The sequence below is a fragment of the Rhinolophus ferrumequinum genome, chromosome 15 (genome assembly GCF_004115265.2).
Source record: "Rhinolophus ferrumequinum isolate MPI-CBG mRhiFer1 chromosome 15, mRhiFer1_v1.p, whole genome shotgun sequence".
NCBI lineage: Eukaryota > Metazoa > Chordata > Mammalia > Chiroptera > Rhinolophidae > Rhinolophus > Rhinolophus ferrumequinum.
Window position 1 is genome coordinate 3,263,592 of NC_046298.1, and position 19,142 is coordinate 3,282,733.

The 19,142-nt window shown below is 38.9% G+C and overlaps 1 protein-coding gene across 4 annotated transcripts in view; it reads left to right on the forward strand.

The window, feature by feature from the left end:
* The window catches only part of PHKB (phosphorylase kinase regulatory subunit beta), a 128,812-nt gene that overhangs the window by 58,526 nt on the left and 51,144 nt on the right, over positions 1-19,142 (forward strand). For all 4 annotated transcript variants that reach the window (XM_033128060.1, XM_033128059.1, XM_033128058.1 and 1 more), the window contains 2 exons: positions 1,261-1,419; positions 10,784-10,878. In XM_033128060.1, the coding sequence (XP_032983951.1) occupies positions 1,261-1,419; positions 10,784-10,878 (254 nt within the window). The remainder of the gene's footprint in view (positions 1-1,260; positions 1,420-10,783; positions 10,879-19,142) is intronic.

The window sequence follows — 19,142 nt, forward strand, 5'->3', positions numbered from 1 at the left end:
TTCTCATGAGTGAGCAGCTATGAAAACATTTATCTGGAAGTTAGAAATTAATCATGTGTTGGTGCAAATTGGATGGTCCTTGTGGATGCGATACACAAACTGGCAGCCACGGCCCTGAGCCCCCTTCCTATCTCACATGAAATTGATGCTATTCTGCAAGTATCTTAGAGGCAATACTTCACATTACGTGTCACCCTTTAAAATACTCGTGATGTTAAAGTAGTGAAATGTTTATGGGTAAACATTGGATTCAAAATTCATATTAATTTTGAAACCCAGGTACTTAATTTCTTTATGTTCCACAGCATCATGGTGAATATGATTCATAACATAATGAACATAACATAATGACTGTAGTAACATAATGAATGTCATGTTTGAAATCCCTCCACTCAGACCTGTGAGTATTCAGCGTAGATCGCTGTGCATTGCGGTAGTCGTTTAGTTAGTGCCACTCTTCAGGCTTCATCACATTCAGAAAGTGATGTCTGAACTATTCTCTGTATGTTTCTAGTGACTTTAGACACAGATATCACAATTCACTGATGCATGAAGAAAGAAGCAAATTTTAGGGAAACCTGTGCAATTTTATTAGGAAAATTAAGTTTACCGTGGGCTGATCCTGCAAAAGAGTCTTAGAATGTTGTTGTGTTCCCCTTCATAGCATTCACAAAAATTCTAGTCTTTAAATAATAATTTTTAGTTTCTACCAAGGAATATTTTAAAATAGGTTGGTCACCAGAGAAGATGGATTTTTTTCTCTTCAGTGATATTAAATAGTAGAGAATGGGCTTAATGTTTAAAATGGGGATTTCTTTGCTCTAAGCAATGGCTCAGGGTTATAATTCTTCATTTAAGATTCCACAGCATCTCATTTGTAAAGCCTCCATAGACTAATCCTATTAAATACAGCTTCTTCTATGGCTCTAAATATTTCTATACAGTATATTTATTGATTTCACTTAAAGGTGTTAAAATTAAATGTTGTTAAAGGAGATTATATACACATTGTTGGCTAAAGCATAACATAAGAATGCTGTCCAATTAGTGTTTTAAAATCAGGATGCTTTTTCCACATTTTTCACTGGCAGTTTCTGAAAGGAACCACAGTATGCAGTTTTTCTATGGCCTGTTGGATCTATTACCTCCTGTACAGCTCTTCTCTCTCTCTGCTTTCTAATCACTGCCATTTCTTGAAGGGAAACTTTGGGGAAGACACTGATTTGTTGTGTTTTAAATATTTATTTTTGAAATCCATAGGTTATCCTGTTGTACCAAAGTACTATTATGTGCCAGCTGATTTTGTAGAACATGAAAAAAGAAATCCTGGCAGTCAAAAGCGATTTCCTAGCAACTGTGGCCGTGATGGAAAACTATTTCTTTGGGGACAAGCCCTTTATGTTATCGCAAAACTCCTGGGTAAGTGGAGAAAGTTGGGGACCTTTTCCCCCCTTGTTATCAAGCCCTTAGAAGTAAGTATGCCTTTGCTGACATTTGTCTTGGCTTTGGGCATTGTTCATTCTGTGAAGAGGTCTTGGTATGTAAAAGTATATAAGTATGTCTATTTCCCTGTCAGATCCACTTAGGCAGCCACAGTCAGCTTAATGGGTTGGTTTCGAGCAGAAGGCTATGGGAACTTTGATTTACTTCTATATACTGTAATAAAATTTCATATAACAATCATGTTTGGTCATAGCTTGCCAAAAGGAATTGGTTATCTCAAAATTCTCTTCCTTCTAATAAATACATGTTGGCAATTTACTCAGTTAGCTAGAAGTTTAATGGAACCATTCTTCATCATTCTTTGGAGAATTATTTTCAGCTTCTCCTAAAACTACAGCTAAATGGGAATATTCTTTGGACACATTGAAATGAAGCCTAATTTAACAAACCCAAAAAAGTATTATGCACCTTCCTGTACCATTCCTTGCTAAAATTTCAGATATTATTAGCATTTCTATCACAAAGGTTATCACGTCCATCAGAATTCCTTTATGGTAACAGGTTATGGAGTGGGCTGATTGTAGATACTATACCTGCATGAAAAGAACTGCTTGCCCTGTGAGAAACTATTAGTGTTTTTGTTGTTCCTGGTATTGCTGCATAAATGCTAAATTTGTGCTGTAAGAATCCTCATCTGTGCTTCCTTTTTTTACATTCTGTTAGAGAGAATATTTCAAAGTCGAGACTTCCACCTCGAGCTTTACACAAATAATATATAAGAGCAAACAGAAGCTAACCAAAGAAGACAGAATTAAGTTAATGCTGTTTTCCATTTTCTCGTTTTCTAACTGTATTTTCTGGGTCTCCATATAAACTTAATGCTAATTTAAGAAACTGTAGAAAAATTTTCTTCCTTTAAATAGACAGCTTTCTGATATGGAGTTCATATTATTTATACAGATTTTGCTTTTGTATTTTCTGAAAGAAAACAAATTCATACATGAAGTAGTTTTCGTAGAATCAAGCCAAGCTAGTAAGGTTATCTCTGGTTAGAATGCTATTTTTATCTCATTAGCATAAATACAAAGAAGCCTTGGTGATCCTCACAGCTAAATAAAAAATATTGTAGCAGAGGAGTAGTGAAACTATGTAAGGATGAGAATTTTAACATCAGAGTCATAAGTTTCTGTATACTGCACTTGGAATTGACAAATGAGCATGGCGAAACTCTTCTGCAGTTCTGAGGCTAAACACAGGTACCTGGGATATAGAATTTGAGGTCTGAACCTGCATCCTGCTTTCTGCGCTACACCAGCCTGAGGGTGATACAGCTAGAAGGAGTGCTATTTGAGCAAAGCCTCTGGATAAAATTAAGAAATCTAATGAATTGGGAATGCAGAATTGGCCATACTCTACATAAGCAAGTTGAGCTTACAAAAAAAAAAAAAAAAAGATTGAAAATAGTATCTATTAGTCAGTAAAAAAGCTATGGACCTTCCTTGTGCCAAAATAAATATACTGAAAGTAGACAGATTTTGAGTATAAATAGCATTTTCTTACATTAAGACCAGAGTGAACAGAAATCGTCCAGGTCTACCTTTAATCCCTGTTGTACCATCAAAAAGAAGAAGAAAGGCTTCAAAGAACAGTCAATTTCTCTTTTCCCTGCTGAGCTTCTGAAAAGGCAGAAGAGAACACGCAGAAGATGTGCTGCAAACTGTGAAACCACATACTTATCTCCCCTTGAAAAAAAAGATGCTGCACACTCATTAGCACTCAGACCTAGCTGTGTGTCCTCTGGTTAACAGCGGGTTAAGATGAATAAGATCTCTGAAGATTGAATCATTTAGTTGCTCTTAACTACTGGATACTTGCCCCAAGAACCATCAAACTTCTATGGATGCTATTAAGATTCCAGACACCATATTTACACCACAGCCCCATTTATGCATTAAAGGAGCTTCAGGTGGATATTTTGTGGGCACGTAGTTTTGAGCTACATAAAAATAATAGAACAGTGAAGTCCTTAAAAATATTCTGTAACTGTGTATGACTTTAATTCAGGTGAGCTTGTATCCAGTGGAACCTCATAAGAATATTTTGCTCTATGTATTCGTTAGTACATAATTATACAAAAAACTGTGTGACTTATTCCATTGTTAGAGCAAAAAGACTTAATATGCTGTTTCCTGGCCCACGGCCTGAACTACCTGTGTTCTCAGAAAATAGTTAATGGTTGCAGTGTTTTCTTCTTTAGAAAAATTAGACTTCTAGAAAATCAGTCTTTGCTATAAAATAGGTAAATAAATTCTAAACATGTTTATTTTAACTCAGATCAGACATATTTTGTGATACAACATTTGACATATCTTAGAATAAAATGATCATTTGTTATGCCTTCAGTTGTTAAATAAATATGGAAGTTTAGAAACTACCCATGTAGGAAATGATCGGTTTGTAGAAAGTAGTGTACCTTTTTGAGTTCTTTGGCGGAAATAACCTTAAGAGTATTTATCACATGAAAGTCACTTGAAAATTATGATCCTTGGACTGAATTTTTTTTGAGATTAAGAAAGCTGAGAATTATCACATAAAATGAGGTTAATAATGACTTTACTCTGAAACTTTCCCAAAACCATTACTTAAGTTTAATATATTGTCTTATTCAATATTTTTTTTAAAAAAGGGAAACGGACACATTATTTGTTTAGCTTTAAAGAAAATCTGACTTCTAGACTTCAGTTTGTCTTTTCGACATACATCGTATGTGTAACTAATTTTCCTTACTGTATGTCTGACATTCACAGTGTTGACTTTCATTTAGGTACTACTATAAGATCCCAAATCGTTAAAGATTTGAGCTTTATCTACTATATAATTCAATATAGGTGAATAATAGAATTTTTTTAGGAAGAACATTTTGAAAACACTATTCATAAACATCGAGTTAAAACAAGGCCTGTTCTTTGATTGTTCTAAGCTTAAATTATTGAGCAGTTTTAATTAATTATAGCTTTCTCTCCAATACACACAAACTCCCAAAATATTCATGTGAGTGAAAATTTTCTTGAATTTTACAAAGGATTTCTTTTCCTTTTTGGGATAGGTATTATTCAATTTCCTAGGAGTGTTAATAAAAGACTTTTAAGGTGATAAAATAGATATAGAAGTACTTTAAAATATCCCGGATGTTATATACATATAGAGTTTCCAATTTAATTTCTTGGATCCCTTAAAGTTCTTTGGTAAGTCATTGTTTAGAACTCTATTTCCAGTAGAACTATATTTTAAGTGATTATTGACACCCTGCAAACTTGTAACTGTGTGATATAGATTATTTCTGACATTATCATCTTTTTCCTCCACTTTATTCTCCCTTGGTTTCATTTCCTTTTTCTTCTCTTCACATTTGTCTTGGACTATTGGAAAGATCAAGAGTTTGGGGGTCATGAACTTAGGAACTAAACAGTTCTGGGTGTGAATACAATTTGTACGACTTACTATATAGTGACTTGAAGAATCCTTTTAACTTCCATAATCATCAGTTTCTTTATTTTTATGTTTAAAGGATGAACTGACGAGGAAATACACATACAGCACTTACTGTGGGACAAACACATATGGAAATGGTTCTACTTCTGTTCTTCCATCCACCCTCCCTCTCTCTCAGCTACCATTTAAGAGACAGTATTTGTGAAAATATGTTTCGTAGTACTTAGTAAGCAGGTGATTCAGGGTGCTCATGGGCCCTCCTTGGGGGTACCCCAGAGCCATAAAACATCACAAGAAGAAAATGTTTCCCTCATTGATACTTAACCATTCACCTCCCCAATGATTCAGCTGCTATTTGTAGGGACCTACTCTGTGCCTGTCACTGTGACATCCAGTAACTCTACAGCAAGAAGAGAATGTGACAACCTAGGGAATATTTTTGTTTCTCTGAGGACAGCCTAGTTATTCTGATATCCTACTACCCAATTCCGGTGTTTGTAACTAAGGGAAGTTCATTTCCACTTGATTTCATTCATGCTATTTCTTGCCCAGTTGACCTCAAATATAAAAGCCACTGATTAAGCCTGAAAATCTAATGCTTTTTAAATTCAAGTCCGTGATCATGGGTCCCCACAGTAAGTGCTGTGGGACTATGCATGAGGCCAGAAAAAACTGAGGTCTTGATTTTCACTGGGCTGTTGGCACCTTACTCAGTCTAGCACATGGTTTCGTTACTGATCAGTTAAAGATGAAATGAAGAGATAGGAGTGTACAGATGTGTTTGCACATTGTGGTTGCTAAGCGATTTCCCAGCTGTTCCACTTTAGGAAACATCAAGCAGAAAGACATCCATTTCTGAGGACTTTTGTTATCTTCTTCATAGTATCCATGTAATTGCTGGTGACCCAAAGTGGGATTCTGTGCAGCAGGCATTATAAACATCATGAGAGAGCACGTGAAATACTCTATTACTTTAATAGCCTCACCCAGGAAGATGTTCTTCCTTTAGCTTATTGTATAAATGACTGGCTTTCTTAAAACTGAAATTTTGGGTTGAATTGCTACTAAGGCTAGAAAACATATAAAAAATTTATGATCCCACCATCAATATATTAGTAAAATTGAATATGAAAGCAGTGATGCCTGGAGTCCCATAAGACTCTGCACACATATTGTTAGACTGTGTCCCAGAAATACTACTACTAATACGGGCCTAAAACATGTCAGATCCTGTGCTCTGCGCTTTACAAATAGTATCCTCAGTGCTCCTCCTAAGTTCTCGATGAGATGAGTACAGTTCTACTTCCTGTCGTAAGTAAGCCCCGATTCACCCAAGATCACAGCCCATGACAGACAGACGTTATCAGGTTCTCCAGGAATCTGCAGGGCAATTGTGTCACCTGTCATTGGCATTAAATAGGCTCATTAAAAATGACCACTTTGCTAACTTAGTGAGATATTACTTTGTATCCTGTTTTCATTTACATGCTGATTGTTAAAAACATATTTCTTAGTCATTTCTGTAAATTGTCTGATGGTTGCTTTGCCCATTTAACCTTGGTTTTACGGTTTTTCCTCTCAGTCTGCCTGAATGTTTTGTACGTTAGGTGTCTTAAACCTTGCTGGTATTTTCCCAGTCTGTTTACCTCTAAACTTGGTTTGTGCTGCTTTTTGCTGAATGAAATTTAAAATCTTTATATATTCATATATATCATTGTCTGTTTAATTTTTACCATGGAAAATAAAATAACCTTAGAAAATTCATCTCTGTTAATTAAGTTAAAAACATATATGTAAGTTTGGAATGATTTGGTTTAATGTATGAAGCTGAGGATCTACATTGCCTTTTTCTTCAGTGCTCATTTCTTAACACACGTGTTACTAGTGTGTGTCGCTGCAGCTGGAAATCATTTAGACTTCGAAGCACATAATTTCCCCTGTAAATTATCTGTTGAGCCTATTTTACTGAGTCCTGTGTAATTTTAGTGTCATGATAAAAAAAAATTACTTGCTCTATTAAATGTTCTTTAAATTGTCATTTCATTAAAGAAACAAAAATTCTTCTTAATATTTTCTTTTTTACCCTCTACATTTATTGTTTGAGGTAAACTCAGGGTACATTTCATGACCCTTCCTGTGCATAAAAATGGAAATATTGATGACCTAGTCTGTTGTCTAAGGATTTAAAGATAGCTGATCTATATATAAAAAAGCTTGATTGAGGTACTTGATTTGGTACTGTCTGGGCAATGTGGAAAGCCATTGCTCTTTTATCCTTGTTGTTTTCATTTTAAATGTTCTATAGTTAGTCAGGTGTAAATTCTTTCAGGCTTGTCAGTCTTCACCAGAAAACCGGTGCTAGCAATTAGCACAGTGAGGAGCTCTGTTTTGCTTCCTGAATGATAAAAATCAATGCAGTGAAAAAAATATGTCCATTAACTTGACCTTTTAAGGTATTAGTCACTTTTACCATTATGGAAATGAAAGTAATGATTATAGCAATTAATGTTTCCAAATTTGTTAACCTACCAATTTATTATTTTGTTTATTGAGTCTCTTGAGTGCCTGCTGTATGCCAGGTGGGGTATAGTCATGAATAAGAAACAGAGAGCCTAGAGGGTTATAGATAAGCACATGGATACTTGCAAGCACATCAAGCTAGATATGCAGGTGCAGTACAAAGAAAGAAATGGGAAAAAAAAGCAAAGAAATAAGCTTTTTCAAAAAGTTGGTTAATTATTTTATTCATATCAATTTTAATAGATTAGCATTTATGCTTTTCAAGGATATAGATTTCTTAATTTATCTGTCATCATTTATAAATAACAAAATAATAAAGATAGACTTTCATTCCTGTAGAATGACAGTAAAACATTAATTATGTAAAATGCTTGTTGGCAGTGGAAATTTTTTCACATCTCAGTGATCAGACAAATGAGATTGGGAAATAATTTGCTGCTATTTAGAATATCACTGTACTAATCAACTCTGCGTCATGAGCTAAACTGATATTAATAAATTGAAATTATGTATCGATATTTGCCATAATTAAGCCTATCTTGGTTTGGTTTAGATTTTGGAAAAGTATAGTCTTTTCAAAGCGAGAAAAGCGTGTTCTATAATATGCCGTCTGATTTGGGTAAGAAAAAGACAACCTATCAAGGTCTACACTGTGTCCCGTCTCCTCCCCCAGCTATTGCGCCTGCGTTGTCCAGAACGGCAGTGTTCTTACAGGGCGAGATCAGGTGTGGGTGAGAGCCCAGACTCCAGGGGGAGACTCCTGCACTTGAACCTGAGCGCGTCGTGTACCAGCCATGTGCAAGTTGCTCACCCCCTCGGTGCCTCCACAGGTCATCTGTGAAGCGATGAGGGTGTTGTGAATTCATATACGTGAAATGCTTGAGAAAGGCAGGAGCGTAGTAAGCGTAAGCGCTGCCTAAGTAAGCCCTGGTGCCGCTGCTGTTGGCAGGCACAGCCGTGCCGGTGGTGCTTCTGTGGCCGCTGCTGCTCCCGCTCCTGCTTTTCCTAGTTATTCTATTATTAATATCACTTTTATTATTGTTATTAAAGACATCTTCCAAGAGTTACTAAAAGCACCTTCGGTGATTTTGTCTAATGGATGACATTGCACGTGTGCCTTGAAGTTACCTCAGAATAGAAGTATAATGAGAAACATTCCCCAAACTGCAAGGAAAATGACAAGCGTTTTCCTGGTTGACTCCCTGCTCTGTTTTTCAGAATTGTTCACTGCCTTAAAAGTGGTACCTAAAAAGCTATGGAAATGAGGTCTGATTTTTTAAAGTAAATATTAAACACAGGTGACTTTATACACCATGCTTTATATAAAGCATGGTGTCGGTTTTACATAGCAGTATAAAGCTGAAGATCAAGAATGAAATGAGCACATTTTCATAGCTTATGTGCAGTAAAAAGAAAGAAGTGTGCTGACTCACCTTAGGAGAAGTGGGAGTCTTTTCTGATGTTGTTATTCAATTAAGTTTCACATGTCTGAGCATAATGAAGATAATTTTATCTTCATACATAACTGCTGGGTCAGAGAGTATGCTCTCTATACATTTGCATAAATACTTCCAACTTGTACTCCACTCAGGTTCTGCGGAATTACATTTCAGGGTTTTTTCCTACCACCACCCCCTCCCATCACAGTCCCTTCTGGGTCCCCAGAGAATCCCTGCTCCAGTGAGCCTCAGGTGTTCATGAGACCCTCCTCTGCCAAACACTCTAAATTCCTTCCTTGTCATATCCTTGGATTTGATTGAAAGTTGCCACAGGGAACTACCACACGAAAAGAGTTTCCGTGTTTACAGGACTACAGCAGCTGAGATCACTGTTCTTGTGCTTGTTAGTGCCCCAGGAAACACGGCCCATCTCAGAAATCTCTTTAGAATTTAGTATCAGGAAACACCTTGTCTCCCCTTGATGAACTGGTTTCCTGCCTTGAGAATGCAAATATAGTATTTTGAGAACAGCTTTGTTGAGGTGTAATTTACATACCATACATTTCACCTATTTAAAGTTTACAATTCAGTGGTTTTTAATATATTCATAGAAAGTTATGCAACCATCACCACAATCAATTCTGAATATTTTCATCACCCTCCCAAAATGAAGCTCATATCCTTTAGCAGTCACCACCCACTTTCTCCTAATCGCTTCATCTCACCCCAGCACTAGACAGTCATTAATCTATTTTCTATTTCTATAGATTTGCCCCTTCTGGACATTTCATCTACCTCGAATCATATAACGTGTGGCCTTTTGTGACTGGCTTTTTTCACTTAGCCTGTTTTCAAGGTTCATCCATGGATCAGCATTTCATTCATGTATGGCAGAATAACATTTCATTGTATGTATAGACCACATTTGACTTATCCATTCATCTGATAAATTCACCAATGAAAGAATCTGGTACTGGGCTTTTTTTGTAACTGTACTTATTACAAATCAGATTTTATATTCCCTCTTGAGTCCCTTTTGGTGATGTGTGTATTTCTAGGAATTTGTCCCCATCCATCTAGGTTATCTAAATTGTTGGCATGCATTTGCTCATAGTATTCTCTTACAATCCTTAAGGCTACTAGTGACATTCCTACTTTCATTCCCTAATTTAGTAATTTGAGTCTTCTTTCTCTTTTTTTTGGTCAATCTAGCTAAAGATTTGTCAACTTTTGAGCTTTTTAAGAATCTATTAATAGTTTTGGTTTCATCTATAGTCTCTGTTGTTTATTTATGTTCTATTTCATTAATTTCCACTGTAATCTTTATTATTTCCTTTCTTCTGCTTACTTTTGATTTGGTTTACTCTTTCATATCCACTGTCTTAAGGTGGAAGGATAGGTTATTGATTGAAAATTTTTCTTCTGTAGTAATATAGACATCTACAGCTATAAACTTACCTCTGAATATTGCTTTACGTACATTCCATAAGTTTTGGTATGTTGTATCTTCATTTTCAATCATCTCATCAGAAAATACATTAGAAAGTATTTTCTAATTTCCCTTTTGATTTCTTCTTCGACTCATTCGTTTTTTAGGAATGTGGTCTTTAATTTCCATATTTGTGAATTTCTAAAACTTCTTTCTGTTATTGATTTCTAATTTATTCTATAGAGGTCAGAGAATATACTTTGTATGATTTCAATCCTTTTAAATGTATTGAGGCTTGTTTTATGGCCTGGCATATGGAAGATGTTCCATGTGCATGAGAAAGATGTATATTCTGTTCTTGTTGATTGAGTTCTATAAATATCTATGAGATTTTGTTGGTTTATTTTGTTGTGCAGATGCAGTTTTGGTAATGTCTTTTCCTTTTTTTTTTTTTTTTCAGCTGATGAACTAATCAGTCCTAAAGACATCGATCCTATCCAGCGCTATGTCCCACTACAGAATCAACGTAACGTGAGCATGAGGTTTTCCAATCAGGTAAAGAGATCTTTTGTTTTTTAAATTAAACTCATCCAGAGACATTTAAAGCTTAATTGAAGAAGAAATTTTATTCTGAATGGGATTGTTATTGCTCCTTCTGAGGACAAGGCTTCTCCCTCTTCTGATTAGTTAAGATTTACTTGTTATGTCAACTATTCCATAATTTTAAAAAAAGGACTTGTGGTAAAGGGCTATTTGTAAATGAGGAGGAATGAGTCAGTTGTGTCCAACAAGATGTCTTCCAGGTAAACATTGTCATCTTCACAGTGGTTGCGTTTTAGGTGTCAGATGTCTTCCAGAAGATGCAGTGTGTATGGGCGTCGGGGGCCTGGGTGGGATGGCGCTGGTATTAAAGGGAGCAAGGTCCCGTGAAGGACCCTGTGCTTGGTGTCTCTCCCGTGCCATATCTGTGACAGGACAAGTGAGTGAGTGGCAGAGTTGTTCTTTGTACTTCGTGACATGCCAGGTGAAGGAATATGGTACATTTTTAGTTAGTCCTGTGGATTCAGACTACATTGTGTCAACAAAGTAAGTGTTTGCAGCATCAGCAAGATTGATGTTGACATGAGCAAACCCTCAAGTATTAAACGATACCAGTAATGAGGATGGTTAAAATGAAAATGCTGTGGACTGTGGGAGCAGCCTGAGGGGAAAGGGAATGGACCCGAGTGTGCGCCCGGGCTCCCAACCAGTTAACATTTCCTCCATAAGAACAGCAAGTGTCAGCACTGACAGAAGATACGCATACGGAATATAAATGCTCCTTTTATTTAAAAAACACACACACACACGCACGCGCGTGTTTGTTTTAATGAGAGAAAGGGAGAGCCAATCAGATCCATTAGGTTCTGTCACATCATTTCTCTGATTCTTTTGCTGGTTTTCAACGAGACATGTAACTACTCCTCTGAGTGGTTTATAGATCGGAGCCCTTGGGAGACTTTTAAATAAATGTTAAGATTTTCTCAAGAATATAAAATCCCGGTGTTAATACGTGCCAGAAATTTTTCCCTGGCCTGTTAACTCCTTATTAGGTGGGGATTTGGCCTTTATCTCGGTTACCGTTCGTGTCCGTGCAGTACACGTGAACATTCTGTATAGTCTGAGATGTGCCATTCTACGTGAAGAAATGGTGAAACAGGGAATACATTTTACTTCATATGACCCAATGCTGAGACGCTGAGACTTGGAGCCATTTTAGGACTTGTGTTCATCATTTACCTAGCATTTCACACGTATGACCCACTTCTCTGGGGTGGTGAAATCTCAAAGCCTTTCCTTAGAAAATAAAGAAATAAGTCACAGACTTGAGCTGGGGGGCAGGGGACAGAGAACATCAAAGCACAGGGCTAACGAAATCAACCAATTAAACAGTTATTTCATTCTTGACACACGGAAGGAAGGCTGTGGGTTGTGTGTAATTTTTGACTGCAATATACTTGCAACTCTTTCTCTCCCACTCAAGAAAGCTTATCAGAGTACAAGTGAATGCGAGTGAATTTTATAGAGAATTCACTCTGGGTGAAATCTTTTTCTAATGTTCCTCCTAAATTATCTGTGGCAGGCCTCCCAGGCAGAGTCCCATCCCAGCTAAGAGACTTGCTCTAGGGTGAGGACACACGGGGATTGCATCTGTGCAGAGTTGTGTACTGTTTCTGAAAGGGAGATGACGGGGACAATTGGCAGCAGAAAATTGCGGGGAGCTGTCATGCCAGGCTATTGGCAGCTTGCTTGGGGTGGGATACAAAATGGCGGGGTGTCTCTGCCACTTTCTCAGCCATTTAAGCGGCAGCCAAGACTTGGCGTGCCCATGGCTGGGGCCAGGTGCCATGCACTTGGTGCACTTCAGAGGTCAGCCCAGCCCTCCGCTTGCATGTGGGTGTCATGACTGACCAGATGCGACTTTGCAGGTAACTGATCTGTGGGGATTGACCTGGTGCTTTAAACCCTGCCAAATGTTGGGAAAAGTATGTAGAGAGGAGTGAAGTTCAGACAATTCCTGAAAATGAGAGAAGTCCCTGACTTCAAGGAGGGTGTATCGGGGTCCCTGTGACCATCCTGAGCCTCAGTGACTGACCAGAAGGACACAGGACTGTTATACTTACAGTTATGGTTTCTTACAGTGAAAGGCACAGAATGAAATCAGCAAAGGCACACGAGGCGAGTCCTGGGGAAACCAGGCACCAGGTCCCGCTATCCTCCCCCAGTGGAGTCATGTGCGTGAGACACAATTACCCAGCACAGATGTGTGACAACATGTATAAAGTGTTGCCAGCACTTCAGCAAGGGAAGCTTGCTCAAGCCTGAATGTCCAGGACTTTTACTGAGGGTCAGTCCTGTACTCATGTAACGCCTGCATGGCTGACCTTGGTCATTAAAGCTCTGGCCCCCAGAGAAAAAGCAGAAGTTCACCATAAACCACACTGTTAGCATAAGCCGTCTGGATTAACTGGAACAGTATGGCCCCCGGCATCAGGCCTGCACACACAGAGCCTTCCAAGCAGCCAGCCAAGGGCCCGTCCTGAAAACATGCCTGTCTTGGGAATATTTGGGGTTTGAACAACCCAGGCCTGCTACATCAACTCATTGCTTCCCAGAGGATTGTAGCAGAAAGAAGTTTCCAGAATCCAAGAAACAAGGAGTGTCAAAGCTGTAGAAGTCCACTCCTTCAAGTACACACAGGACTCTTGGCATGTCACAAATCCAAAGCACTGAGGACGAGCCTGAGAGCCGTGGTCGGGCCCTGTTGGCTGTCTCAGGCCACCGGCCTCGGCACTCAGCCCAGTGTTTGTGGGGCCTCGGGAATGTGACTGTACTACAGTTTCTGAAATTCTGAGCTTTTTAGCCAGACCAGTCCGCCTCCTCCTTTCCAGCTCTCAAAGTCTTTCATCGCTATCCACTGGATTATTTCCGGGGGAGATAATCGTACTTAGAGCAGAAGGGAGAATCGCGTCTTGGCCATCCTAGTCTCACGTCCCTGTATTTTAAAGGAGAGTTTATCTTCATAAATATTTCTATGACTGAAAATTAGAGTTAAGGTTTCTTCTGTTCCTTGAATCACCTTTTTTCCTCCAGAATAATTATTGAAAATAACAATGACTATCATTATTAAGCATTTATTTTTTTATAAAAGCTTTATTGAGGTATAATTTACATTCAATACAGCTCACTAATTAAGTGTACAATTCAATGTTGTTTAGTATATTCGCCACAATCAACTTTAGGACATTTTCATCACCCCCAAAAGGAAGCCTGTACCCTCTAACAGCCACTCCCCTCTTTTCTTTGCTTTCTTTCTCCCCCTACCCCAGCCTTAGGCAACTGCTTTAATCCATATGGATTTTCCTATTCTGGGTGCATCATATAACGGTTTCATATAATATGTGGGATTTTGTGATTGGCTTTTTTCAATTCATATGATGTTTTCAAAGTTTATCAGCGTGGTAGCCCCCATCAGCCCTTCATTCCTTCCTGTAGCTGAGTGACATTCCGTTGTATTTGTTTATCAGTTCATCTGTTGGTAGACATTTGGGTTGTTTCCACCTTTTTAGTTATTATGAATAATGCTGCTGTGAAATTTTGTGTGCAAGTTTTTATGTGACATGTTCATATTTGTCTTGGATAGAATGGAATTGCTAGGTTATATACTAACTGTATGTTTAACATTTGGAGGAATTGCCAGGCTGGTTTTCAAAGTGGCTGCACCATTTTGTGCTCCTACCGGCAGTGGATGAGGCTTCCAGTTGCTCTACATTCTTGTCAACACTTGTTTTGATTATAGCCATTCTCGTCACTGAGAAGTGCTTTATCGTTGTGGTTTTGATTTGCCTTTCTTTAGTTACTAATGTTGTTGAGCATCTTTTCATGTGAATATTAGCAATTTGTATACAGGTCTTCTTTGGAGAAACATCTACTAAAATACTGTGGTCATTTTAAATTGAGTTGTCTTTTTATTATTGTGTTATAAGAGTTGTTTATATATTCTAGATATAATCCCTTATATGATTGCAGATATTTTCTCCCATTCTAGACTATCATTCCAATTTCTTGATGGTGTCATTTGAAGCACAGAAATTTTGCATTTAGATGACGTCCAATTTATCTATTATTTCTTTGGTTGCTTGTTCTTTTAGTGTCACACCTAAGAAACCATTGCCTGATCCAGTGTTGTGAAGATTTATGCCTATGTTTTCTTTCAAGAATTTTATAGATTTAGCGCATACATTTAGGTCTCTGATCCATTTTGAGTTGATTTTTGTACATGGTGTGAGGTAGGCATCCAACTTCATTCTCTGCATGTGGATATCCAGTTGTTACAGCACCATTTGTTGAATTTCCAGTGGTTTTTTTTTTTTCCATTTTTATTACTGTGGTTAACATAATACATTACCTAATGATGAATTTATTATTTTCACCGTTCATAAGTGTATGATTCAGTGGCATTAAATAAATTGACTACATTATGTAGCCATCACTGCTATCTGTACCCCAAACTTTTTCATCGTCCCCAACAAAAGCCCTCTGCCTATTGAACAATGTCTCTCCCGCTCCCCTCCCTCCAGCCCCTGGTAGCTTCTCTTCTACCTTCTCTATGAATTTGCCTATTCTAGGTCCCTCATAGAGGTGGAATCATACAGTATCTGCCTTTCTGTGACTGGCTCACTTTGCTAAACTTAACGTTCAATGTAAATTTTTTTGTTTCATTAATGTGGTGTTTCTCTTTCTTCCTGCTGGTTATCTTGTCACTTATCTGGTGATCCTCAACGACCCAATCATCTATTAGTAAGATACGCAGTCTGATGATTCTCAGTGATTAAGTAGTCTCTTCCCACCACCTCAGCAAGAGGTGAGGAAGTTGTGGCTGGGAGGTTGTCTGTCAGGGGCTGGGCCATCGTCACCCTTGCCAATCACCTGGATGGGAGGGCTTTACTCTGAGGAAGCCACTGCTTCCACGAGACGTGTGAAGTCACCTCGGGCAGTTTGCTCAGGACACTGAGGGAAAACCCCGTGTTGTAATTGCTGACTGCGGTTTCTTACGTGGGGCTCGGGGTGGGCTACTGTGGCTTTAATCAGGCCTGTGTCACACCCCACTTTTCCCGTCTGCCCTCCATTGTTCCTGCAAACCAGGTGCCCCCTGGGGTCCCCCGTTCAGTGGGTCAGCTCCCACACCTGTGGCCTCATTGTGGGGAATACTCTAAGTGCTATAGTTTGGGTTCTGTTGGCTTCCACTGCTTTGCTTTATTCATTATGCGCTTCCATTGCCAGCTTTTAATACACTGAAATATCTTATTTGAAGGCCCTCTTTTTTCCTAGTCATTCTATGGCTTTCGTCTGTTTTGTTTATTTTGAACATCTATATGGTCATTTCTGTGGGATCTGAAGAGATGAGACTTGAGGGCACGTGCTCACTTGGCTGTCTAGAACTGGAAGCCTAGGCCTCACCTGCTATCTTCCGTCTTATCATCTTGTTTCTGGGAAGTGTCATTTTCTCCAGCTATACCTTATGCTTCTTTAGATCTCAGGCAGCGAACCTACACTGGGATTTAAGCAGAGTAGATGTTCATTAAACAGTTGTGACGGCCCCAAGCAGGTGGAATCCAAGTAAATTAAACACCAAAATTATTCCAAAGAAACATTGGAAAGAAAATAATTTACCCCAAACTGTTACAAACAGGGTAACTAACAGTGCTTGCTCCTTTCCCCCCCAATTTCCTATGTTACATTTGATTAAATTATACACAAGACACTATTTTCTAATCATCCTATAAATTTCTCCCTGAAAACAAGTCTTGTGGGTTTGGAAGCTGTACCATTGAGCCTGCTTTCCCATAGCCCTTTACATATTCCATGTTACAACACTTGTCATTCTATTGTAGTTGTCGGTTTACACGCCTGAGTCTCTGGCAAGGGTCCTCAGAGCAGACAACGTGTCTTCTTCTTCTCTGTGTTCTGTCAGCCCAGTATGGTACTTGACAGGGCAAGAGAAAGGAAGTGAGGGAAACAAGAATAACCACTATTGACTGTGCTCCTACTGTTGATCGGCGCCCTGCAAATTATGGCTGATTTGAACACTTTTCTGACATAACATTATTATACTTGTTTTACAGAGAGAGAAGGTGAGTCTCAGAGGCTTAGTCATTTTTCCAAGGGCACACAGTTGTCAAGTGGCAGAACCAAAATGAAGGTGTTAACTGAGGAAGGGAAGGAGAGGGATGTCGAGCTTGGAAGCAGTGTTTTCATAATGGTGTGAAAAGGTGCTGACAGAGGACGGAGCTGGTTTCCTGAGCAGCCAGGCTCAGAATCATGTCACAGAACTATAGCAGCACCTGTGCCTTCAGACACCGAGAGGCCTGTGGACATGACCTGAAATATCAAGTGCAAAGATGTCACATCAGTGTGACAAAACGTGTGCTGGGTTTCATTATAGGTAACATCTGTCGTGTTAAAGGGGTCTCATTGTTTCCTTCTTCTCTGTTAGCACTAGGATGAGGTCAAGTCCACAGTCTAACAATTAGCAATTTTGTTAGGGATTTCCTTCTTGCTTATCCAAAACAACAAAACCAAAGCCCACTTCAGGAGGCTAGCAAGCTTCTGTGTCTGAGTGTTTACTCCCCTCTCCTTCCACTCCAACTTGTCCTGTGAGGGGTCCATCCTTCTCTGTTGCTTAGGTAATCCAGGTGCTGGCTGCCTGCTGATTCTGTGAATGAGATTTTTTATTGTTCTTACAGCAGCGTCTCTCCCTCGTTCATGTGAGATAACGGTTCATCGAAGACCATGTTTGTTTCCAGCCTTTGCTGCCCATTCCGATGTATTTGGAAGAGGTCTGATTGCTGCAGAAACTAAGCAGCTGACCGACCATGTACTGTTCACTGACTGTGTTCTACATGACAGTTGTCCACCACAGATAAGCTAACCCCGTAGGGGACATCCATTTGTAGCAACTGGAGGGTGGGTTTCTAGAGTTTTATAGCAAATGGACTTGATTTTGAAATGTGTGTTATATTAATCAGAATACAGAAGGTTTCTGGTTAAAAAGGATGATACATTTAATACCTTTTTAAATGTTTGCAGGATTCTGCCTGAATCTAATATATAACAGGGAATAGCATAAGACCAGCCCAGGAACTGGGTTTCTCTTCTTCATTTTAAAACCAATTTGAGAAAAAACAATTTTTTTTCTTGCAATGGATGTTGAATGCAAGTGAATTTTTACATAAGTAAGTCATTCTAATATCAAAGGAAGAGTCACAGAAGGAAAAAAAATCATCGACTCTGAAAATGCTGTTTATTATTCAAGAATATAAACAAGACAGGTTTCATGTTGTTGGGTGTTCTGCTTGCACAACAGCTAAGACCACAGCCTCTGCAGGTGCCATGTCTGGGCTTCAGCCGAAGCGTGGGCCAGCTCGGTAACCTCTGTGTACCTTAGTTTCCACACATGGAAAACCAGAATCATGCCTCATAGACCCGTGGTAAGGAGTAAGAGTTAGTACAGGTGCAGCGCTTAGACCAGCCTCTTGTTTACAGTTAAGCACTCAACAAATGTTAGCTGCTATTGTTATTATTTTTTATATTTTGACAGTTCCAGTGCAGACATGGTAGTTAGTTGAGGTACCCAGTAGTTAATGAGCAGAAAGATACGAGGTTGTGTGGTATTGAACATAGCTCATGGTGGAAATTGAAATCATGAGAGACAGTTTTTGGAAGGCCAGGCTTGAGGCTTAGTTGTTTGCCAGGGTGTGGCTAACGCAGATGGAGGATATAAAACCATGTCAATGGATGGAAAAGTGTGGGGAATTTTGACTTGGAGACAGTGGTTCAAGAAGATTGACTGCCTAGCTGGCTGGGGAACCGCATAGCGCTGGCAGACATTCAGTGCTGGTCTTTGGACCTTGCATGCTTCACCTGCGCGTCCCCTGGGCCAGGCCTCCAAACGCATCCAGAGTGAAGTTCACTAATCTAGAAAATTATTTTTCTGGGATTGATTTGTAAATCTCCTTCTAGCACTTCTGTTGCTGGCTTCCACGATCTAGGCTACTGGTAGTCTTTGAGTGATTGTGGTGGATGGTGTGCCCAGAAGCCAGATTGTAGGGAGTTAAAGAGTGATTAAAACGGCGGAAGACCATCTGTTCACAAAGTGAGTTTTGCTGCAATCCAAGAAAGGTTATAAGCCTCTCCTAATTTAGTCGGTTCATTATGCAGCACTCCCACAACACGGACTTATCCCAACTTCCCTCTCGTATTCTTGTTTCAAATCTGTT